Source organism: Schistocerca serialis, chromosome 8, assembly GCF_023864345.2.
Source record: "Schistocerca serialis cubense isolate TAMUIC-IGC-003099 chromosome 8, iqSchSeri2.2, whole genome shotgun sequence".
Taxonomy (NCBI): domain Eukaryota; kingdom Metazoa; phylum Arthropoda; class Insecta; order Orthoptera; family Acrididae; genus Schistocerca; species Schistocerca serialis.
In genome coordinates this window covers 39,019,591-39,046,714 of record NC_064645.1, presented here as the reverse complement: position 1 = coordinate 39,046,714, position 27,124 = coordinate 39,019,591, and the positions used below count along the sequence as shown (strand labels likewise).

General features: G+C 38.5%; 1 protein-coding gene across 1 annotated transcript in view; it reads right to left on the bottom strand.

Moving 5' to 3' along the window:
- Window positions 1–27,124, bottom strand: part of LOC126416750 (Down syndrome cell adhesion molecule-like protein Dscam2) — an 859,584-nt gene that overhangs the window by 472,155 nt on the left and 360,305 nt on the right. Inside the window, exon 7 of the mRNA XM_050084589.1 lies at window positions 15,179–15,302. Within this exon, the coding sequence (XP_049940546.1) occupies window positions 15,179–15,302 (124 nt within the window). The remainder of the gene's footprint in view (window positions 1–15,178; window positions 15,303–27,124) is intronic.

The window sequence follows — 27,124 nt, the reverse complement described above, 5'->3', positions numbered from 1 at the left end:
AGGTTAATTGCCTAGCATTTGCAGATGATATGGCCCTACTAGCTGAAACATGGGAAGAAGCCAAAGAACAGATCCTCGAATTACAGAAACAACCAGAGAAAATAGGCCTTAAAATTTCTTTTGAAAAAACCAAAATAATCACAAATATAAAAAAGCCAATGAAATATCTTAAAGTAAGAGACCAAAAGATCGAAATTGTTAAAGAATTCAAATATCTTGGTGAATGGATTAGCTGGAACGCCCTTGAGAAAAAAGCAATAGAATTAAGAAGAAACAAAGTTGAACTAGCCTTTCAGCTTACTAAAAATACTTATAATAAAAAGTCCCTCTCATGGAATTCAAAAATAAAACATTACAACACTGTCATTAAACCAGAAGCACTATATGCAGCTGAGACATTATCTATCACTAACCATGGCCCAATTGAAAGGCTAGAGATCAAAGAAAGAAAAATATTGAGAAAAATTTTAGGCCCCAAATTTCATAACGACAAACTAATTCATACCAAAAATGAAACACTCTACAAAACCACAGAAAAACTTTCGGATACAATGAGGAAAAGAAGAATTGAGTTTTATGGGCACATTCTCAGAATGAACCCAAATAGACTTACAAAAAGAATGTTTGACTCCTTCAGGAATAAAAAATCCAAACCAAATTGGTTTATCCAAACAGAGAAAGACTTAAGAGAACTACACATCACAGAAAAAATGCTCACAGACAGGACCGCAAAAATGATAAGCAAAGACAGAAAAGAGGGATTCCAGCTCCAAAATAGAAAGAAAAGAACGATTGTCATCTCTGATGAGGAAAGAAAAGCAAGATCAGAAAGAATGAAGCAGTACTGGGCGAAAAGAAAGGCACAGAACACACAGAAGTGATTGATTCAACGTACCCCAAAGTTGGGTGAAACGAAGAAGAAGAAGAAGAAGGAGTAGTATCATATCTCAATAAGGAAATTGAAACTTTTAACTCAGGGTAGAAACTACAGCTCCATTTGAAAGGAATACATGATCAAGCAATGGACAGAAAAGGAATATGAAACTTCCTGGCAGATTAAAACTGTGTGCCGGACCGAGACTCGAATTCGGGACCTTTGCCTTTCGCGGGCAAGTGCTCTACCAACTGAGCTACCCAAGCACGACTCACGCCCCGTCCTCACAGCTTTACTTCTGCCAGTACCTCATCTCCTAGGAGACAGAGCACAGGAAGGCAGAGCACAAACTGAAGCAGATGGCAAAAGTGACCGTAATGAAGATGAACTGGATGGTAGATGAGTTCCAGGACATAAAATAAATAAATGTTGTGCAGCTCCCAAGGAGATTCAGGACTTTAATTTGATGCCATTCTCGTGACAAGCACATTAGCCTTGTTGCCTACTTTATAAAACACCTTCTCATTTGGCCTCACAGATGCTGAGGTGATCCTGTTTCATACATCTATTATGTAAAAATCAAAGATGGTTACTAGGATTCAAACGCAAGACCTGCAAACTGGTAGCCAGCAACCCTAACCATTACACCATGGAGGCAGCTTTCCAAGGGAAGAAAGGACAAGACAGTGGCCTCACTGAAGAAGGGTAAGTGACATCACGGATGTCAACAGCTTAAGAAACAATGCAAGGGTAAGTAAAGAGCCGACCTTTACCCCACCAGGCATGTAACATGGCTGATGATGAGGGTGATGAACAACTGTTTTTACAATTGTATAGCAAATAATACAAAATCCCATTTGGAGCAATATGTACAATAAGGGAAAGGCAACCACTCCACCACAGCAGATTGATGCATGGACCACAGAAGCCCATCAAAGGAAACAGCATTCACCCTAGCTTTTCAGCATTAGCTCTTTTTCTAGCAATAGTACACACATTCACACATATAACCCACACAGACACCCAAATGCACACTCCCATGGCCACAGTATGACTAATAACTAATACTCAATTATTGAAAACAGTTGCCTCAGGTGATAGCTGTGGGGAGGTGGTAGGGAAAGATGCAAGGAGGGAGTAGTGAGAAAGAGACAGGGCTTTGGACAGATGTCGCACAGCTGCACAACAATATGAGAAGTGAACAGGAAAAAGAGAAGCAAGAAGAGGGAGGGAGGAGGGAAAAGTAAAGCAGAAGAAGGGGAAAGGGAGGGTTGAAAGAAGGGAGAGGGCTAAATAGGGGGAGAAGAGTGGGAGAGAGAGGTGGGAGGAAGGGTGGGAAGGGGGCAGAATGCCCACATTGGGGGTAAGGGGGGGGGGGGGGGAGTGGTGGGAGAATGCAGTGTATGTGGAGAAGGAGTGGAGTGGTGTGGACAGAAAGGAGAATGAGAAAGGCAAGGTGAGGCAGTGGGGACATGTTAGTGGGGGTTTAGCCCAGGGGAATTGTGAGAACACAGGATATGTTGGAGATACATTACCCATTTGCCTAGTTCAGAGAAACTTGTGCTGGAAGGGAATATCCATATGGTTCACATCGTGAAGCAGCTGTTGAAGTCATTTGTGTTGCGATGTGCTTTGTGGTGGCCGTTCATGCAAGTAGCCCGTCCATTACTTGTCATGCCCACGTATAATGCTGTACAGTAATTGCAGCACACCTGATAGATAACAGTCTCACCATCCAAGGACACTGCATCTGCAGTGGAAAGCAGGAGTTGTCAAAATACACCAATAATCTTACCAGAGGCTTTACTAACAGGCAATATCCTATCCAACTCAACCATGAACAAATCTCCCAAGCTGTCTGCTCCTCTGAAATCAGTAAAAGTGTAAACCATCCACCTCTGATCACACAGTATCACCCTGGTCTTGATAAGCTCAAGCATATCCTCCACCAGGTGTCTGACTACCTCTCATTATGCCCTGAGATGAGGGATATCCTATCCAAAATCCAATCCTTGTCCCCCGAAGTAGTGTTCTGCCACCTACCCAATGTAGAGAATATCTTTGTCTATTCCTTCTCCACTCCCATTCCAAATGCTGCACCCTGTGGGCCATTCCTTTGTGGTCAACCCAGGTGCAAGATCTGTCCCATACACCCACCCACCCCCGCAATCCAGTCACAGGCATTTACTGCTAAATAAAGGGCAGGTCCATATATGAGAGCAGCAATGTTATATATCAGCTAAGCTGCAATTACTGTACAGCATGCTATTTAGGCATGACAAGTAACCAGTTGACTACTTGCATGAATGGCCACCACCAAACTGTGATGAACTGCAAACTTGACCATATAGTTGCAGAACATGCAGCACACCACAACACAAATGACTTCGACAAAAGCTTCACAATACGGACCATACAGATACTATCTTCCAGCACAAGTTTCTCTGAACTACACATGTGGAAATTGCCTCTCCAACACACCCTGCACTCCCGCAATTCACTTGGCCTAAACCTCCGATGTCCTGCTCCCACTAGAGATGGGTTATTCGCGAACTAATGGGTCCAAAGTAATGGTTTGCCAAGATGAACGGAATGAGCGAGGAAAGAATTCTAAGGAACAGTCTTTCATAGTTCACTTCAGTCACAGATTCCTACTTACAGTTCCTGGGAACGGGAAACGGTCGGTCTCATTCCCACAACGGCACGTTGGCCGGTCTCATTCCAGCCCCAGTCCCACTCCGGTCTGTCTCGGTCTCGCTTGGCCGGACTTATTCTTTGCTTGGTCACTCATCGCAGTTCCACTGCTGACTACTCATAGTTAGTTCAGTATTGAGTTGTTGTTCGTTTCATTCGTGTCGCACGCACCATTCTAGATCAATTTCAAACCTTTCTTGAACTCTGAACTTCTGGTTCTTTTTTAATTCTATTCAGCGTCTATGACTGATAATTAAAGTGTATTTTATAATTACGTAAATTACATAAATATTACATGGTATGTAATACCTAATTTTTTTCACGTAACAAAACGGAATATCAGTTTACTTCAGTATTTTAATAAATAGCAGAAGACATACTTGTAAAAGGCAAGATTTGTTTGTTATTACACACGCAAAGAGAGTTGGAACAGCACACACGAGTGGCCATTTTCCGTCTTTTTTTGATCCATGGTATAAAGGCATGTTCATTGTTATAGAAGGTAGACCAAGTTACAACCGAATGAAACCCGTGCTCCATAATTGAGTGTCTGGTATCACATTTTGTAAAGGGAATATGTTAACTTTTACAATATTATTTCAGTGGTACAGGTTGATACACGAAAAATCGGTCCTGAGAACTAGACTGCTCATTGTCGCCCACCAATCACCATCTATTGTTTCGAAGTTGTTGTTTGCATGAGCTTTTTTGTTATTTCTTCACTGCCTAATTATTACATGTTTATCTATTCTGCTCGTAGAGGTCAACAAATCATGCGTAACTGGCAAGCAGTCTGTATTAGGGCCCAGTTTTTTGTGCGCCACCTTATATTATTTCCCTGCGATCAGCCACATAATGCTACAGTTGGCTAAATGAGAGGTTTTGCAGAATCAAGAAAATTACAAGTGTGTGAGAATTCTGTTATGAATAAAAACTCTGTACTCCACGGGGGAGGCAAGTGCCACTCTTGGTGCCTTCCATCTTCATTCACCTATCCTACTAATTTTTCATAAGAACCATATAACATGCGCAAATGAACAATGAACGAGTAAAAAAGAATGGTTCCCAAAAAAGAGTGAACACCAGTGAACTGGTTCCCAAGGATGAACGAGTTTGCCCATCTCTAGTTCCCACTGCTTCACGTTGCCTTGTTCCTTCTCTCTTCTGTCCACACCACTCCTTCTCTGCCACAAATGATGCGTTGCCTTCTGCCACCACTCTTCCTCTCCCTCTCCCAATCCCTCCTTGTGGGCATTCACTCTCCTCTCTCTTCTCCCTCCCCCTCTCCCTCACCTCTTCTTTTCTTGCAGGCCCCTCTCCCTTCTTTCTCCCCTCCCTTTCTGCCTCTTCATCTTCACTTTTCTCTCATTTTCTCCCTTCCCCTTCAGTTTCCCTTCTCCTTCTTCCAACATATCTTTTTGGGTGTACCTTCTGTACTTTTTTCGTCTTGTTCTGCAGCTGTGAAGTCAGCTGTCTAAAGACCTGCCTCCATCAACTCAGGTGACTGCTTTCAACAATAGAGTATCAATAGTTCGTCATGCCAAGGCCCCAGGAGTGTGTATTTGATAGCCTGTGTTATTATGTGTGAGAATGTATGGTACTGATATAAAAAGAGCTATTGCTTGAAAACCAGTGTGAATTTTGATATATGTTTTGTGTTACCCTGCATCACTCACCGACACTATAGGTGGTGCCTTTCCCTTATTTTATGTAACAATAATTTGTATCAAAGGCTTTTTACGAATACATTTTGCTATTTCTAACATTTTGGAATGTTTTGCATAAATGATAATCAAGTTGCAGTACCGTTCGGATTACACTTTATATTGTATGTCAGGGTATTTCAATTTATATTGCAGAAGAGGGCAATAACATACCACATCCAACTACACTGTCTACATATAACACTATGTTGTCCAAGTGAGCCTTAAGATGACAACTACTTCATTTTATGCAGGTAAAATTTTTATTGATCCAGGTAAGAAGCAAACTGTCATTCACCAGCCCCTTTCAGTCTTTAGTCCAGAACACACTTTTTCAATATTTGAAACTTCATCTTCTAGTAAATATCAGTCTAATTACTATTAAATTCTTGTTAAGAAAATTTGGGGCTCTGTACCGGCATGCAACACCATTGCTTCAGTAAGGCATTTCACAATGGTTCTCTCACGATGCAGCACGACAATTATCTCTGAAACAGATGAGGGATTGGGGGAAAAGCTGAAACGTAGACGAGGTGTGCTTTATGACAGAAATGTCCCACTGAAAGTATTATCAACATTATATTAAGAGTAAAAAGAGACCAACCAAAAACTGGTTTTTGTCTGTGCTTCAGCTGGTAAACATTCCAGCTTAGCTTCCCAAGATACGAGTCATGCACAACTAATAGGGAACAACTGGGCAACTGTTATTTCATACAGTAATCAGTGACAGATTTGAAACTTCAAATTACTGTGAAAAGCTCAGGTGGAATAAGCATCATAATGGACTTCAAACCCAAAATTGGTACATAGTTTTAGTCCTTTGCAAAGGTGTCAAAATAAATTTTTGCATGTTATACTTTTTCTATGTATTAATACTTCACGTTACAAGAGCCACAGTAGTTGCAGAGCCTTCACTGTCTATATTGTAGAATGTACTTGCAGAAAATTTCAGGCCAGCTAGAAAAATTGACATATTGTTCATGTTGTTACTGTCTTAAGTCCAAAGCCAGGTTTTATGCAGATCTCTATGTTGTGCAAAGCTCTTCACCTTAGCATAACTACTGCTACCAACTTCGTTTCCAACCTGTTTACCGTATTCATTCCTTGGTCTTCCTCTAAAATTTTTATCACCCACACAGCCCTCCACTATCAAACTGATGATTCCTTCTTTTAGTTAAGTTGTGCCACTTTTCCCCAGTTTGATTCTGTACCTCATTACAGTCAGTACCTTATCCATCCTACTGATCTGATCGTCAACATTCTTCTGTTGCATTACATTCTATTTCCTTCTTATCAGAACTATTTATCATCCATGTTTTTCTTCCACAGAAAGCTTCAAACAAATACTTTCAGAAAAGACTTTCTAACTTTTCAATTTACACTCAGTTTAACAAATAATTCTTTTCAGAAATGCTTTTCTTGTTATTGCCAATATGCATTTTATGTCATCTCTACTTTGACCATAATCACATATTTGGTTGACCAAACAACCAAACTCATCTACCACTTTTAGTGTCATATTTCCTAATATAATTCCATCAGCATCATTTCATTTACCTTGACAACATTTACTTATCCTTGTTTACTTTTGCTGATGTTAATCTTATGGTCTCTTTTTAACAGATTATCCATTCTATTCAACTGCACTTCCAAGTCCTTTGCCACCTCTGACAGAACTACAACGTGTTCTCCAAAGTTTTTATTACTTTTCCCTGAACTTTAATTCCTTCTTCAAATTTCTAACTGCTTGCCTTTACTGGTTGCTCAGTGTACAGATTGAATAACATCAGGAATGGCTACAAACCTGACCCACTCCCTTCTCAACTACTACTGCCCCTTCCCCCAGATGCTAGCAGTTCACATGGGAGCACTGAAGTAGTAGTAGAAGCAACACCTGAAGTATCTGAAACAGCACCTCTGTCACCAAGAACAACAATGGAAATGGCAGCACTAAAATCGGCAGCACAACCACCAGCATTAAAAACCTCGGTAGCAGCACCAAGCAACACACCACAGACCAGTGAATGACCCATGAGGAGCAGAAAACCTGTCCTTCTCATGGATTTTTGGTACCTTGCCAGACCGCAGCAACGAATATAACATCACAAAGCATAAACACAATTGCAACCAGTTCTAATCTTAGTCACCTGCAGATTTTATGCCTAAACATTCAATGCCTTAAAAATAAATCATTTGTACTTGAGGTAGCAATCAATAATGCAAACATTGACTGCACGTACATTATGAAGCATACACAGAAGTTTTGAACTAAGTAGCATTAGCATTAATCCATATAAGTTGGCAAGTCAATATTGTAAAAAAACGCCAAAAACAGGGGTGAATGTACCTTTACTACATCAAGTATCAGTTACAAAAGAAGAGAGGTTTATGTATCTTTAACAATCAGATACAAAAGAAAGTGTAAAGCTTACTCATTGAGTGCAGAAGATCATTATGAAACAGCAGCTGTAGAGCTATACGAAATACAGGGGAAAGTCATAGTCATAGCAATATACATACCACCTATGGGGATACAGATATTTTCACTGATCATTTAGAAACACTGCTTAACATTCTATTTACTGAAAGAGCCACTGTAATTGTCTATGATAACTTCAATATAACTCTCACGAATGAAAGTTGGCTAAAAGATCAGTACTTAAATCTATTGTGTCGTTGCAACCTATTCCCACACATACATAAACCCACAAGAATAACATATAATACAGTCTTCAGATTATATATTTTCTAATGTAGTTTCTACAGAAGCAGAAGTAATAAATACTGATTTGCTACTATCAGACCACAATGCTCTTGTCCTCAAAATTCCTTCAATGCCACTGACAGAAAAAAAGCATACTTCATACATAAAAGAATTTTTTATACAAAAATGCAACATTAAGTGGATTACAGAAATCAAGGGAGATATGGATGAACTACAGATTACATTGGAAGACCTAAGAAACAAAACTGACAAAATCAGGAAACTCACAGACAAACAAACCAGACTGCAAATGAGAATCAACAAACCGACTACAGAAATGGTGATTTCCGATTAAGAAAGAAGGATGAGATCTGAGAGAATGAAGAAGTACTGGGCTGATAGGAAACTGAAAAATTCTTTGTATAAAGTTGGCTAGAATGGTCCAATGAAGGCCATAAAATGTAAATAAATAAATAAATAAAAGAAATTTTTATACAGAAAATTATGTAGAATTTATAAATAGCCTAACAAATGAGTCCTGGGCAGAAGTACTGTCTTTAATATAAACAAATGATGCACATACCTTATTTTACTCAGTTTCCATGGGATATTTTGAAACGTGCTATCCAAAGAAGCTGACAAGAACCAGATTACATGGCAGTCCCAAGCCAAGTTCTTGGATCAAAACTGGCATCAAAACATCTTGTGGAACTCTAAAGAGACTTAGTTCTAAAATGAAAACATCTACAGACCCACAGTTCAGAATATGCTAGGAATTACAAGAAAGTATGTCAAAAAGTTACTGCCAAGGGCAAAATGTACAAGTAATGATAGTTTACTAAGACAGTCTGAAAAAAAATAAAAAGCTATGAGGTATTGTGAAAGCTGAAACAGGGAAGAGATGCGAAGACCAAGACACCATTCTCAAAAATGCAGAAAATGTCAATATTAAAAAACAAGAGTTGCCAAGTTAGATGAACAATTATTTCATAAATGCAACTTCACTAAGTTCTAAATTTATAAACCCCAGAAAAAAATTACAAAAGCTACTTTTAGCATGAGAGCAGGGCCAACAAATGAACATGACACTTGAAAAGTGATAAAAAGCTTGAAACATAAAATGTTGACAGGAGCAGAGGAGATGCAAGCGTTCGTCATAACAATGACAGCTCCACAGATTGAAAGGTCCTTGGCATACATGGTTAACTTATCATTTAGTAAAGCAGCATTTCAAGAAAGGCTGAAGATCTCAAAAGTGAAGAAATTATTTTAAAAGTGTGACAAGTATGATGTTGAAAATTATTGGGCAGTGTCACCCCTTCTGCCATTTTCCAAAATATTAAAAAAATGATGAAGCACAGAATCAAGAAATATCTAAATGACAATAAATTCCGGCCCGAGCTGTCAAGAGTTGGTGGTCATGTGTACATGAAGTGTGCTTGTTTGTGTGTACGAATGGTGTGTGTCTTTCTCTGAAGGCTGTGGCCAAAAGCTTTATGTAAGTGTCTTTTAATTGTGCCTGTCTGCAATTTAACATGCCTTCTTAACAGTACGTAGCAGTCTATTTTTTCCTACACTGTTGACATTCTTACCAAGAGTTTCCATTGTTTTGCAAGTAATCAGCATGGCTTCCAGGCAGGTAAAAATACAGAAACAGCAGTGACGTACTACACTGAATATATAATCAAAAATCTAGAGAAAGAGTATAGCATAGTAGGAGTAAATTTAGATCCCTCCAAACATTTCATACTGTAAACCCTGGCACTATTTTAGAAAAACTGGATGTATTGTGTATTCAAGGGGCAGGGCAGTTCGGTAATACACGCACCTGTCAGTACTAGAATTTTTTTGGAGTTGCATTTTGAGATTCTTCTAGAAGTCTGAGGGTATTTCAACAGTCTCATATCTTTGACTCTATCCATAATGAACATGATGTCGTGGTTGTAAAAGGCAATGTTAAAATGTCAATTCAGCTACCTGCTTACAGTTTGAAGAAAAAAGACTAGAATTTTTGCATTTCAGAAGTCATGCTTCTATCATCAGAATAATTACTGTACAAGAACCTCTAAAAGCAGCTACTAGAAATATAAACCAGAACACTAAAAATGAAAAAATGTGGCTACTTCCCTTGCATCCGTAACTTCTTAAAATATTCAAGCACATCACTTTATAACTTTTATAGGTTGATAGTATGTATAAGACCAATTTTAAGCTAATGAACAATTTACAACATAAACTCGACAAATATGAGGGGGCTTGTATATACAATATCCTATGGAACACCTTCAATGCAAAAAATATAGATCAAACTGGTAGATCCTTCAAGTACAAAGAACATACAGACACTTCTCAGCTTAAAAGTTTCGAGAAGTCAGCAGTAGCCAGGCATATTCATGAAATTGGCCACCCCGTGTTGGGAATTGATGAGGATCTCGTAATGTTGCACATATGAGATAAAGGCAAGAAACTGGATCTACTAAAACAACTGGAGATTACTATAAACGGCAGGAGGAATCATAATACATTAAATGAACAGCTAACAAGCAACACAAATAACTTCTTCAGAAATTTTTCAGATTTCTTTTTAATACCTGTAATTGTGTAGCAACTTTACAGTACACTGTTAGCTTTCCGTTCATGATGAGATTTGAATTTCTGCACGGCCCTGCATGGTTATATAGCATCTTAGTTTACATTCACAATGAGCTTACTCACATTACTTCTGTGTTTGTCTGGAGGATGTGGCTTTCAGGAAGATACATGGGCTGTGTACGTATATGGATGTTACTGTGACACTGCCAATACCCATGGACAACATACGCAATTCCATTTTAGTCTATTTTATCACATAATGGTGAAATGGATGTACATCTTAAGACGACATGGATGCAAGGAAACAACCCACATTTTATTTTTATTGCTCTGGCTTAAGTTTTATATTGGTCGCTTTTAGAAGTTCTTGTTTTCTTTATATATTGTAAACAGGTGGCTGAGCAAACATTTTAACGCTGTCTTAAACTCATAAACCAGGTGGATACTTTTCATATATGAGAATCAAAATTCTCCAACACAGCAGCAGCACTAATACAAGCTCTTACAGCTGCAACAATAAATCAAGCATTACCATGACTGAAACTTTCATTACTAACAACACTAACATTAAAATTACAGCTTACAAATGCATGAGGAGCATCAAGAATAGAGGTAGGGGCTATTCCTTCCAGTTTATTATTCGTGACACCCACTCCAGTGCCACTCCTTGTTCCTATGTTAAGAATACTCTTGAATACAGTAGCACGATGATGGCACAAGTCGACAACGTCCGTAGCTGGGCACTGCACAGTGGCTCCACTCAACGCAGTTGCCTGTGCAGCACCCTGAACGACACCAATTCACATCGACAACAATTCTATGTGCGTGTTGTAACAAGTCTCCTCATATGCCCTCACCATCATCCAACCCCCACCCTCTAATAGCCACTCTTCACTTATCACCAATAAAAATTTAAAAATAATAAAATAAAATAATGAAAATGACAATTCAAAATACAATTGTGTATCAGCGTTAAATCTGAGGGCATACAAAAATCTAATCAAGTGCTCTTCAAAATGGACACAACTTCTTCAACTAGACTGTAAAACACTTCCTTACCTAAAAGAAGGAGCAGGAAAACCCTGAGCTTGGCAAAGCAAACCAAAACTTCGTCCTGCACGACGTTTTATTGAGCTGCTACTCAGATCAGTTACAAATGTTGGAGATTTAGCTCCTATTGGTTCTGAAGATTGAAAAGTATTATTATTATAATACATTGCTGTAACTAATTTCTTGTACACAAATGATCAATTATTCCTTATATATGAATTGTCAGTTATAATTTCTTTTGTACACTGCATTCATACATTTAACAATAAAATATTGAAGGCGGTGTGTGTGGCAAGAAAAAGTCCTTATACACTCCTCCAGTTACAAATGAGTTGAAATGCTGTTAAATGCAGACATAATGTCAGTAGCAGGTTCCATTACTCAAACAAATATTCATGGCTTATAAGCAGAGCAGTATTGTACACAGGGAAACTATTGCTCAAAATATCAAGGTGTCCAAAGTTTGTGCTTTTATCAGTGTGTCATTTGCAGAAAATTCAGTTCACACAAAATGTGTTGTTACTTTAAAACAGGAACTGACTTCAGGACATTCGCACGAATAGTTCTAGAAAGGTGAATATTGCATCAAATCAACGGCTCATACATCATGTTTGCTGCCACTAGTCAACAATTATCCACAAAGGTGGTTATCACTCGCTGACATCTATCCATGGGCATATTTCACAGGAACTGTTTGCCAGAAGATCAGCATATTAACTACTCATGCCACTTCATATAAGAATGCACTTATAATGCACAAAAACCACATATTAAATACTTTTTTGGATAGTGTCTATTAGTACTCTTTAAAGATAAATTTTTTCTGTTCAGATATCCTTCGGGAAATAGACTTGGAGATAACCTGGATCACATTTCTATCCTCTAGAATCCCCTAAAGAGATTAATATTCATGTGCAGGTGTGTTTCTTTGAGACTACGCTTGTCATGGGAGATACAGATGTGTGAATGCCAGTTCAGGTCACCATACTAGACAATGTACTTGATTTTTGAAAAGGAGAAACTGCTTTCTAACAATGAATATTCATGATCTTTGGCATTTATGTCCTTTATCTTCTGAAGCAAAATCAAACAACGGAAAATCCAGGACAGATTGTAGCAATATTATGAAAAGGATAGTTGCTACTCACCATATAGCAGAGATGCTGAGGCATGGATAGGCACAACAAAAAGACTTGTCAGCAAGTAAGCTTTCAGCCAAAATGGCCTTCATCAGAAATAGACAACATATCAGTCTCTGGCAGCTGAAGCCAGACAACGTCTGTCAGAGACTGTGGGGTCATGTGTGTATGAGTTGTGTTTCTTTTCGTTGTGCGTATCTGCAACTCAGCATCTCTCCACTATATGGTGAGTAGCAACTATCCTCTTCACAATGCCATTACACTTTCTCTTCTGAGAACACTTTTGTAGCTTTATAGGATTTGTGGAAAGGTGCAAGACTTGTCTGGCATCACATGATAGGATCTGTGTTGAGTTCAATGTTATAAAGTTCACGACTGTAATAGCACTAAATTCTTAGTATATTGTTCTTCTTTTATATCACATAGGGAGTGCAATATACTAAGAATGTAGTGCTATTATGGTTATGAACTTCACAACATTGAACTCAAGACAGACACTATCATGTGAAGCAAGTCTTGCACCTTTCCACAAACCCTATAAAGCTACAAAACTTCTCTCAGAAGATAAGAGATATAGATGCCAAAGATCATCAATATTCAATATTAGAAACTGGCTATAAACGTTTTGTTGAACCTCTTGGTCATAGATTTGAAATGAATACTTTGGAAAACACATTAATAAGTGCTGTTTCTTCTACAAAATGTTTGTTCCCTGCCTCCCCTTCAACATTTTTGTGCTGTGAGGGTCACTCCAAAAGAAATGCACACTATTTTTATAAAAATACAATTTTCATTCTGCATGTGTGAAAGTTTTACAGTGTGTAGATACATCCTTACCGCTTGTTTTCAAATTTCGTTCAACCTGCTCCCGTGAGTGGCACCATCACAGCATGTCTTCAAGACGGCTGCTACACTTGACGTTCGTCAGAAGCAATGTGCTGTTATAGAATTCCTGTGCTGTGAAAACGAGACAGTGGGAAACATCCACAAGAGGTTGAAAAGGGTGTTTGGAGATGCTGCTGTCAATCGCAGTACAGTTAGTCGGTGGGCAAGCAGGTTATGTGATGAAAGCGGGCACAGCAATATTGAGGATTGTCCTCGCAGTGGCAGGCCTTGTACTGCAAACACTCCAGACAATGTGCAGAGAGTTAACGAATTGGTGACTGCTGACAGACACGTCACAATGAACAGATTGTCACGCTATGTTGGGATAGGGGAAGGAAGTGTTTGCAGAATACTGAAAGTGTTGGCGTTAAAAAAGGTTTGTGCCAGGTGGGTTCCCAGGATGTTGACAGTGGCTCACAAAGAAACAAGAAAAATGGTATGCAGCGAACTTTTGGAACAGTACGAGAATGGTGGAGATGAATTTCTTGGAAGAATTGTGACAGGTGATGAAACATGGCTCCATCATTTTTCACCAGAGATGAAGAGGCAATCAATGGAGTGGCATCATGCAAATTCACCCAAGAAAAAAAAATTCAAAACCACACATTCTGCTGGAAAAGTTACGGCTATAGTGTTTTTCGATTCTGAAGGACTCTTGCTTGTGGACATCATGCCAAGTGGAACCATCATAAATTCTGATGCATAATATGTGACAACACTGAAGAAACTTCAAGCCTGACTGAGTCGTGTTCAACCACATCGGCAAAAGCAGGATCTTTTGCTGTTGCACAACAATGCATGGCCACATGTCAGTCAAAAAACCATGGAAGTGATCAAAAAACTCGGATGGACAACACTGAAACACCCACCTTACAGTCCTGACCTGGCTCCATGCGACTATCATCTCTTTGGGAAACTGAAAGACTCTCTTCATGGAACAAGGTTTGAAGATGATGACTCCCTTGCGCACACTCCCAAACAGTCACTCCAACAGGTTGGTCCAGAATTTTACCATGCCGGTATACAGGCGCTGGTTCCAAGATGGCTTAAGGCAGTTGAGAGAGATGGAAATTATGTGAAGAAATGAAAATATTGTTCCTAAAGGATTATCTACACACTGTAAAACTTTCAAATATGTAGAATAAAAGATGGATTTTTTAAAAAATAGTGTGCATTTCTTTTGGAGTGACCCTCGTAATAATGTAAATAAATCACACATCAATAACCTGCTGCTTCATATTCTGGTGCAAAGAACTATAAGCAAACATGTACACCAGATGTTTTAATCATTTTGTTTTCTGATTTCCACTTGTTCCTTACTTCACAACAGGCCATTTACTGAGGAGGAAAAAAGAGTCTATAAGGACTGCAGTGGGGGAAACGGATTAAGTCTTTTGTGCTTTCCAATATTTTTGCTTAAAATAACAATAAAAGTGGACATAGAGCAATAGAAATAATTTTTAGAGTACTTCATAGAAAGGGCAAGAATTGTAGTCATCTGTTGAAGCTTTAATCTGATTGAGAAATAAACACTAACCGAAAAATTGGGATGGGGTGCCCCTGTGCCTGACACATCAATGCAAAGTTCTTGCCAACTGGTCGTTGAATCACATCAAACTTTGCTGTCGATGCAACACGGGGACCAGAGCTACTCACTGGCTCTGTAGCAAGAAGAAACAGGTTTTAGGCATGATTCACAGGCTTATTTAAAGAAGTTAAACAGGGAAATAATTATGCTTCAGAGTTTATGCAGATTAAGACTATGTAAATACTAATTTCCTCTTCTAAAACAAACATGCAAAGCATATCAATAATTATCAAACAGAGTGTAATGTATAAGGATGTACATCACAACTGATCAAATATAGGTGATACTGAGCAAGTAACAAGCTTCTTAACTTGTCTGTCCATAGTTCAGAGCCTCCACTGTTTAGCGAGTTTTGATCTCTCGTCTTACATTTATAATTCGAGGCTTTATAGGGTAAACTGTGTCCGTTATATGATCATTGGACCTGAATTCAGTGCTGTTGTTGAATCATACAATGGCTAGCTCAAGTATTTTTACACTCTTACACACCACATAATCTAACACTTCCAATCTGTTGTTTGTGGCCTTCCTGGTCCTTTATCAACCAAGAAATTTGCATTACAAGCTAACTAATCTCAGAAATATGTTCCACCTTTCATTATATTGAGATGATTGATACATACATTTTAGGAACAATATTTCATACAGTTCATGGGCTACATTTCAGTATGTTGGGAAAAACCAACTAGCAGAAAAACTACAAAATCATATCCTGAAGAAAACTAACACAAGTTTCAAAATAACCAGAGAGACACAAATTATGAAATGGCTTAGACCGAAAACAACAGAAGTGTCAGAAAAAGCATAACAGTGTCAACCACTCACAATCATCTCATCTGCAGAAAATTGCCTGCAAGATGCCACACACAAAAACAACAAATCTGCAATTTTTTTTTAGGGTGCTTTGTCAGAAATGCCTTTAGAAAAAGAATTAATTAACTGTGAAGCCACAAAGTCAACCATTTGTTGCAGTGCATCATAATGTCCAATCAATGAGAAATAAAATTCCAATGCTGGAAGTGTTACTTCAGTCTGAAATAAATCCAGATGTAATACGTATTTCTGGACATTAGCTTTGTAAAAAATAAATTCAGTCAACCTCTATTCTAAGGTACTCATAGACAAATTTCTACATTTGTTGGTACTACCATCTTCGTAAAGGCCCAGATAAAATTCTGTGAGATAGGTCTAAAAAACATCTTGCACAACCAGTATATAAAGACTTCGAGCTTTCTAAGATTAAGCTGCCTGAACTAAACTATATAATTATAAACATATATAGAGTACAAGTAGTAGTATTCCCATCTTTATGACCACATTAGAATTTCTACTGAATAGTGTCAGGTCACTAAATATCAAAATAATACTCTGTGATGATTTTAACAATGATTTTTCCAAAAAAAAGTAATGCTACACATGCTTTGATAAACTTGAGCAAATCATTCAATATGATCCCCCCAATACACTCTCCAACAAGGTCAGCTGAGCACACAGATTCAAAAATTGACCAACTCTTCGTAACTGATACTGGCTCCATATTCTCTGGGAAAGTATTGAGCATGGGATACAGTGACTATGGCACTCTGCACCTGAGCATTGATATGGGAAAAAGCAAAATCAGCACCAAACAAGTAATTCAAAGAAGAACCATTTCTGAGGACAATTTTAGGATTTTTAATTTGCTATTTGCCAAGGAAAATTGGGAAAATATTTATATGCAAACCATTGTTGATAGCATGTTCTTAATCTTTGATACCAAAAAAAAAATTGGCTCTGAGCATTATGGGACTTAACTTCGGAGGTCGTCAGTCCCCTAGAACTTAGAACCACTTAAACCTAACTAACCTAAGGACATCACACACATCCATGCCCGAGGCAGGATTCGAACCTGCGACCATAGCAGTCGCGCGGTTCCAGACTGTGGTGCCCAGAACCACTCGGCCACTTAGGTCGCCTTTGATAACACCTTCCTTTATTATTTTAATACAGCATTTCCTCTTGAAACAAAAATTTCAAACAATAAAAACAGAAAGTCATTAGTAACAGAAGAATCAAAATTCCTAGTGAGAGGAACAAATTTCTACAAAATTGCTGAAAAAATACAAAGTCACGCAAGAGTTTTCTGAGTGTTGTAAAGCTTACAAAAATGTCTATCTTACAGTCATTAGACTGGCAAACTTTTATGAAACGACAATTTCATAAGTAACTCTTTAAACAAAATGAAACCCATGTGGAAAGTTATAAAAAAGAAACTTGTAGTTGAACACCTAAAAAAGAGAATATTTTTCTATTACTTAAAGGTTCTAAGGTCACAGATCCACATACAACTGTAAACAAATTCAATGAATACTTCACCTCAATAGCCGAAGGTTCATTCAGGCTAATTGCAAGGTAACATTCTCAAGTTCCACCAATACGTCAGTGTTTGTTTACAAAACAAACCCCGACAAAATTATGAATGTAATAAAATCGTTGAGCAATAAAACCTCTAGTGGCCATGATGAAGTACCTGACTTCATATTAAAAGTAAATGCTCCACTCAAAGTAAACCTCAACCATTCATTAACAAGTGGCATTCCAGGATGGAATGTAACAATATTATAAAAAGGATAGTTGCTATTCACCATACAGTGGGGATGCAGAGTCACAGATAGAAACGACATTCTTTTTGTTGTGCCTATCGGCGACTTAGCATCTCCGCTATATGGTGAGTAGCAATTATCCTTTTCATAATATTATTACATTATTAAAGAAAGGTTCCTCTGATTTAGTATCCAGTTATCGATCTTTGTCCATATTAAGCATCTTTTCAAAATTCCTGGAAAAAGTTTTTTTAATGACATACATAAATTTTTAATGTATAATCTTGCCCCTATCAGCAATCAACAACATGGTTTTAGAAAATCTATGTCCAACCAAACAGCAATTCTGGAACTGTTGGGTCACAAACTGAAATCACTCAAATAACATAATATAGCTGAGGTATCTGCTTAGGTCTCTCTAAACCTTTTGATGTACTAGATCATAAAATACTGCTTGATAAATTGGAAAGAAAGGGAATAAGAGGTGTGGTACGTAGCTGATTAAGCTCTTTCTTACAGAACTGCAGAGAGAAGGTATCACTTCAATACCATAGACTGATGAAAGATCAATAAAATACGGTGTTCCTCAGAACTCTGTTCGAGGTCCACTACTTAAACTCATTTACGTAGATGATCTTGTTGATCACACAGGCTATCCTGTTTGCTGATGATATAAGCCTAGTGTTGACTAGATCTACTTCTGAAGACCTTCAGCCAGTGTCTGGCAACTCTGTGAAAAGACTTTCTCAGTGGTTTAACAAAAATTTCCTAATTGTTAACAGTGGAAAAACTGTATGCATCAACTTCCATTTAATTCCCTCATCCTGCCACGAACTACCAAAGTAAATTTAAATAATGATATAACTGAAGATGTAAATTCAAAAACTTTTTGGGGCTGTGGGTTCAACGGAATTTAAAATGGGATACACATATAAACAAATTATCAAATAAACTCTCATAATTGTGCTATGGACTAAGAATATTGAAATCTACCTCCACAGTAATGCAAGTGTACCATGCACTGTTCCATTCCTTGCTGCGCTATGGAATCATCTTCTAGTGAAATTCAACTCTCAGCACAAGTATATATAAACTACAAAAAAAGAGCACTGAGGATAATTTGTGGTCTCAAAAAGATGGAGTCCTGTAAATGTCACTTTATAAACTTCAAGTTCTAAACATCCCATGCTTGTTCATCTATGAAACAATCTTATTCACCAGGGAATATCTCATACGAACAGAAAAATTAATCCAAGACCAAGAACACTCATGCATTATACCAGCAGACTATCAAATATCCACCAAATTTTTTCAAGGACATCATCATACCAAAAAACTATAATTCACTTTGGTGTCATATTATACAATAAGACGCCAGATCAAATAAAACTTGCTCCAGATCCAGTAATTAAAAACAAACTAAAGGCATTTCTAAGAAAGCATTGCTTCTATTCAGTGCAAGAATTCCTGGAAATGAAAAATTAAAAAAGTGTCAATTAAATATTAAAAACTAAATGTAAGCTGAGTTGCCAAACGCAAAACTTCTGCGTCCTTTGGATAATACTGTGATTAAATATAGAACATTTGTAGGCAAAATACTAACCTATAATTCTACAGTATACAAGTATGTTTCTGTTACATTTATCAAATTTTTTAATGCTTTTTATGGATGTTCATCTTTCATTACACGTGAATTTCATTGTCTGTGCATTCTAATAGTCAGTTTCATGTTTCATGTATTTTTAAATGTTATTCTCCTTCTGTTAAATATCCAGATTTATTATTTCTGTATTCCAGTGAACATTTGTGTAAATTTTCAAGCGACAATCCATTTGCCTATATATTTCTTAGTTGCACATATTCAATGTATGCATATTCTTTGAGTTTATTCATCAGTGAGCACATCTGTATAATATTTAAAGTGACAATCCATTATGTATATATTTCTTAGTTGCTCATATTCATTTGTTTGTATACTCTGCGTATTAGTACATTCATCAATGAGCAATTTTTCTGTTTCCATTCTCACTGTGTAATTTTCTTACTGAAAAATGGCTTTTCCAATATTATGAGTACTTTTTGTACAATATGTGGTCGACAGTATAAATAAAACGTACAAATATGAACAGCAATGTATAATATGTGATCCGCAAGGTAAATAAAAAATGCAAATACGAACATCAAGACATTCTTGCATGCTCAAAACTTAAATTTTCGATCGAAAGAGGTAGCAATAAGAACAGCATAAATATGAGTTTCTTACAAACCTAAAATTTCATGTTGCTGTTGTTGTAGTGCTTGTCTTCTCAAGTAACATATGCCATACAGCCTGCATTTGTGAAAATATGTGTAATGATAATCTTCACTTCACCCTCATTGTACTTTAAAGCTAGAGGCTCATTCTGATAATATTGTATTTTGATATAGTGTTAAAAATGAAGGCTTCTCAAAAAGTATCTGACCTTATTTTTTATTGTAGAAATTAACAATGGTATCAATGTGTGTGCACTCTACACATTTGCAGGCATGCACAGAGTGCATACCTGACTGTTTTCATGGCTGCAAAAACAGTCAGGTGCCAGCTATCTGTTATCAAGTGAATAAATGTAAGAGGGAGTTGTCGAAATTTGTGCTGTGGGCAAAATGACAGAAAAAGTAAAACAATGTCACTGCATCAAATTTTGTTTTAAGCTCGGCAAAACACTGCATCAAATTTTGTTTTAAGCTTGGCAATTCTCATGTTGAAACACTCTGAAAGGTTCAGTTAGTATTTGGGAATTAAGCAATGGGTACCACACAGGTAAAAGTGTGGTACAACCACATCAGAGCTGAGCACTATCAATGAAGAGTGAAGCACGTTCAGGTAGGCCCTAAACATCCACTAATGAGGTCATTACTGACCATTTGAGGACCCTGGTGGCACAGGAGAGATGAATCACAATCAGAGAACTTACAGACAAAATTATTACTGGATCCATTCATTCCATTGTAATGGGCATTTGGACCTCAGTAGGATCTCAGTAAAATTTGTGCCAAAGTTGCTAACAACTGAGCAGATGCAACTTCGTTTGGCGATCACACAGGGCATGTTGGATACTGTAAAAAGTAATCCCAACTTTCTTAACATAGTGACCACTTGTGATAAGTTCTGGTTTTATGGGTATGTCTCAGAAACAAAGTTCCAGTCATTGAAATGGAAGCATTCATCATCCCTGAGACCCAAAACAATGAGGCAGGTCTGCAGAAATGCGAAGGTCATGCTGACTGTCCTTTTAGACTCCACTGGCATGGTCCATCATGAGTACACCCCGGAAGGTACTAATGTCAACAAGGGGTTTAATCAAGAGGTTCTGCATTGCCTTCTTAAAGCAGTGAGAAGCAAACAGCCAGACTTGTGAGCAGCGGGCAGTTGGCACCTTGACCACAATAACACATCCACTCATCATTCTTAACCCATTCAGAGTTTTTTTTGGCCAAACACAACATGTCTGTTGTTTGTCAGCCCCCCCCCCCCCTCCCCCTGACCTAACACTGAATGACTTCTGACTTTTCCCTAAAGTGAAAAGACCCTAAAAAGGGAGCAGATTTCAGTACACGGAAGACATTAAGCAAAATTTGATGTAGCAGCTGCAGAGCATACCAAAAAAGGATTTTCAGTGGTGCTTCCAGCAGTGTCAGCAGCATTGTGAGAGGTGTGTAGAACCTGAAGAGGACTACTTTGAAGGTGACTAGAGTCAAACAATTACCGTATTTACTCGAATCTAAGCCACATTTTTTTTCCGGTTTTTGTAATCCAAAAAACCGCCTGTGGCTTAGAATTGAGTGCAAAGTAAGTGGAAGTTCTTAAAATTATTGGTAGGTGCTGCCACAACTAACTTCTGCAGTCGAATATATGTAGCGCTACACAGGCATGCTTTGCAGGCACAAAGATAAATACTGGCGCCAAAACCTCTGCGTCAGTAAATAAATGTAAAAAAAAAGGTGGAAGACAGAGCTTTTTTTTATCCACCCCGAGTTTCAACCACTGCATTTTCATACATTATCCAACGAAGTAAATACAAATTCCGTATTGTTCATCTTTGAATGTAGCAGCATTTCAATGTACTACGAAAATCCGACTGGCGAGACTGTTTGGGATGTTTGTCAATATGGCCAATTCTACGTTCTGAATTTTTTCCCTACCTGTTAGAAGAGATGGTTGCTAAGAGGAACTTTTATTAATTGTGAATCACATGCAGTATTCTCTTCACCATAAGAATAATACTACTATAAACATTTTGCCATGCATTTTTTCATGTTTGCTGCTATCTCATTAAAATCTTGTCTGCCTAATAAACTACGAAACTAGAGTGAGACAACAGCAAACGCGGAAGAATATACGTATCATGTCATGTTTATATTCGTATTATTCTTATGCCCAATAGTGATACAGTCAGAAATGAAGCACGGCAATTGACTAGATTTTTAAATCTAAGATGACTCTAATTTCTGTGCAGAATGTAATGTCCTAAAGAGCTGTCTGCAAAGATTTTCAAATGGAGAAAAATTTTCGCTAAATGCTCGTTCAGAACATCTTCTATCATACGCAGTATATTATTTGGTTCTTGTTGATCCTTATCAAAGAAAGCAGCAGTGTAAGTAACAACAAACAGTAGTCTCTTGCCACTGTTTCGCTAATGAGACAATTCCTCTCTTTTTTTTTTTTTTTTTTTTTAATTGTAAGCGGCGGTAGCGTGCACAAAAGCAAGCCATGCTGCGAGTGGCGACAGGCCATAAACACTCATTATCAGAATGCAACAAACAATGCATGACACAGAACAATAATGCATTTTCAGCTTGGAGTGATGTAAACACCTATAACAAAGAGAACGGCACTTATCAGATCAAAGCAAAATAAGCAATTGGTTCAAACCAGATGAAGCACGTGAAAAAGGTAAGGTACCCGTATAAATACGGACAGAGCACCTGACGCACAGCAATGGCTACATGGTAAAGCTTAACTGCTACGCTTATGACTCGAACCAAACTACTGTAGCTGTATCGTCATTCATTCGACCTAAATTGTGTCTCATATTACAATGGACCAACTTTGTTTCGATTTGGAGGTGGGGCCTAAAACTTTTCTCTCCCCTGGAATTTCGAGTCTCAAATTTCAGGTGTGGCTTAGATTCGGGATTCCCCCCCCCCCCCCCCCCGCCCCCTTGATTTCGAGTCTCATTCTTCAGGTGTGGCTTAGATTCGAGTGCGGCTTAGATTCGAGTAAATACGGTATATCTGAATAAAAATGGATTTTATATACAAAAGTTGGATACTTTTTGAACAGTCCCATATGCCCGTAACACTCCTCAACTTGCACCATCTGTTGCTTAGGTGCCTCCAGATATAGTGGAAAGCAAATGCAGGTTTTTTGTTGTTAGGATACTCACATGTAATCCCCATAATCAACAGCTATCACAATGTGAGGGTATCCATAATGTGGCTAAATTCTGCAACTTTGCCATTAACAAATTATTTGAACAAAGTAACAGACTATGCACCCAGAGTTCCCTACATATCTCATAAAAAATCATTATACAGCTAACAATTAAAAATATATTCGAAGTTGTTACAAATCACTTAAGTCTCTCAAGCTTCATTGTGACTGGTTGACACATCCAAGTTAACAGACACTGTTAATCCTACTCTGCCTCAAAACTACAAATTTGCCAAACAGATGTTCTTTTGAATATCGCACAATCAGAGACTGTCATAGTTATGAATAACTAGAATGATGAGCAACTGGATTGGTGACACAGCTTTACTGAGTTTTATTCTGATGAAATTAGTAAGAATTATGAGACAGACTTCAGAACATACTGTAAATAATGGGGAGCAATGCCAATGCATGATCATTCAACAGCCATTCATTAACAATTGAGATTTGTTGCAAATGCATAAAATTGTGTGGAGCCCACTTGCAAGCAAGCCAGATGTACTCAGTGGGGTCGATATAGTGCAAGCTCAGGGAGTCATAAGACTATTATTATGTCTGTGGAAGATTCACTGACTCACTCCAGTAAAATTATTGGGCAAATAGCTAAAAGTCTTTAGCTGGATTTACAAATTTCAAAGGAGATGCTATAGGTAACCAGACATTTTATGTGATATGAAAGCAATCCCTTTGCCATTATAACATTAACAATGCTCAATCCCATCTCCATGCACACCAGCAGAAAACATACCTTGCTACCCTCACATGTTTTCTCTTGAAATCTTACTCTGCCATATTTGTGTTCCTGAGGGAATAAAATTTTGACAGCTGTCAGCACCACCATCGTCTAGAAGCTATCAATCAACTGTTAGTTAATGACACAGTATCTTTCTTTCAGGGAGGAGCAGCAAACACCAGAACATTCCACAGGTGCGCCAAACGTATGTATGAGTAAGGAGGGGAAGTCAGGCAGTACATGTCACTTGCACAATACTGTGGGTTCACAATGAATAGAAGCAGCAGTGTCACCTTCAACACTAGCAATCCTATTTTCTTCTAATCCCTGAACATCCTTCTATTGCTTTCATTTGGTGTCCAACATCCACGATTCAGTTCTACATTGTAATGCTTCTTTCCGTAAAATTAATGCACTGCAAATGAACCTCAGCTGTCTATTTTATCATTAAATCTTAATACGATGACACATGGGTCAGAAGTGTCACCTTTTCAAGATTTATTTTGTGCCCATTCTCCCAAACATTGATTCACCATTGATAATGTGTCTAAGATATATTTGTTTTATGTCATTCACTTAGTTATCACAGCTCTCAGTGGTAGTGTGTAAAGTTTGGAAACCACAGATACTGCCACATCAATTTGCCTTGTGCTCAACAAGTACATGCAAGAAAAATATCTTAATATTACTTTCCATCTCATTAGCACACATAATATAGAAATGCACACCAGTGTCGGTAATCCACTGGCTGTTACAGTGCTATTTTACTATGAGGCCATATCAAGAGAACGTTGTGATACACTGAAGGAAACAAAATGAGTAACTGAACTGCAGCTCTCAAAATGCTCTGTGAAGAAATTGATCATCATCAGTGATAGCATGGATTGCATCACTGTGTCATCTGTCCTTTCATAATATTTACGATGATATAGGAAGTATACAGCTGTCAGAATGAGATGGAGCAAATTGACAGAACCTGTGGAAACTTATTTGACCTTAATAGATCCAGCAAGCCTTCCATAAGTACCCTCATAAAAAATTACAACACATCCAAATTGGCCCCTCTTCAACTTCTTAAGTGTGATAAACCTGTCAGATGTTTCAGCAGTCTATAAGCAAGAAAATCGTTGCCAATAACAATGTGTCTAAGAGGAATCTCCTCCACATGTGACAGTTTCAGGCCTCCAGCAGCAAAAGATCCTCAGAAGTTCCTACATTTGCCATAAGTCATCGGTCCAAAAGATCTTTTCCCATACTTTGAGTATTTAATGACAGTGTCAAGTGCACATGGCTGAAGTGGATGTTCTGTCAGAAGTGTTACTATTTAACATAGGTGACTCTAATGAGTGACACAGAGATAAGAGAGAGAGAACAGGGTCAGGTTTGTACTGTTGTTTATGTTGACGAAAGAGAAGAAAAAGGGTGAAACTATAAGCCAGCACTAGACCATCCCTCTCTGGCATCACCAATGAGGCAAGCTAGTTTAATGTGAGGATGAATCACCATTAATAGTTCACAAGCCCCCTCTTCATGAGGCATTGAGTTTGAAATGAATCCAGCTGTTTCCTGGCCACAGTTTGTGGGTGGCCATTCATGCGGACAGGCAGCTTGTTGGTTGCCATGCCCACACAGAATGCAGCACAGTGATTGTTACTTAGTTTGTAGATCACGTGACTGGATTTGCAGTTAGCCCTGCCATTAATGGGATAGGTAGTGCTTGTGACTGGACTGGAGCAGGCGGTGGTGGGAGGATGTATGGGACAGGATGTGCATCTAGGTCTATTACAGGGATTGGAAGCAGGAGCTGTATAGGGATGGATGATGATATTGTATAGGTTTGCTGTGTGGCATAATACCACTGTGGGAGGGGTGGGAATGATAGTGGGTAGGACATTCCTCATTTCAGGGCACTATAAGAGGTAGTCAAAACCCTGGCAGACAATGTGATTCAGTAGATTCAGTCCTGGGTGGTACTGAGTCAAGAAGGGAATGCTCCTCTGTGGCCAAGTGATGGGACTTTGTAAGGTGGTGGGTGGCTGGAGAGATAAGGCAAGGGAGATTTGTTTTTGTATAATGTAGGGAGGGTAATTAATGTCTATCAATCAGAATCAACCAATGACCAATGTTGAACCCTGCCTGACTCAGTTGACTGTCCCTCCAACCGTAATAAGCCGTCACTGGCTACAAATCACCCCATTAACTTTCCAGAATTTCTTAACCTCGAACCTTGCCTCACCATTATTCCCCAGATACCTCAACATATAAACTAACCTTACATCTGCAGAAAGAATCACAATCCATCACCCACAAACTGATTCTGACCTTATAATCCTACATGCTGACAAAGGCTAAGACCACTGTTGTTTCTAACTACAAGGATTATGTGGCAGAATAACTCAGCCAGCTATCAGATACATTCACTTGCAAACCCTGCCAAAGTGGCCCCATTCCAAAAACCCAACAGAAAATACAGTCTCTCCTCAAATCCTTAGGCCCATCCCAGAACCTCTCCCCAATGTGTATCTCTCTCCTCACCCCTACAACTACCTGCACTCCTACCTTCTACATGCTTCCTAAAGTCTATAAACCCAGTCACCCAGGATGCCCCATTACGGCTGGTTATTGTGACCCCACTAAGAGGATCTCTGCTGTCATATACCAACACCTTCAACCTATTACCTGCAGCGAACCCTACAGTATAAAAGATACCAACCATTTCCTCCACTGTTCCTGCCCCTTTACCACACGGTGCCCTGCTCGTCAGTATTGATGCCACCTCCATTTACGCTAACATTCCCAATGCCCATGGCCTTATCTCTACTGAACAAAACCTACAATCTACTTCCTAGTCGCCATGACCAACTACATCCTCACCCACAATTAATTCTCCATTGAAGAAGTTAACTACAAACAAATCTGGGTTACGGCTCTGGCACTCAAATGAGACCATCCTATGCCAACCTATTTATGGGCCATCTAGATGAATCCTTTATAAACACCCACAGCCCTAAACCCGGTTCAGGTTCACTGATGACATCCACATAATCTGGATTGAGGGTGAGGATGCCCTATCCACATTCCTCCAGAACCTGAACACCTTCTTCCCC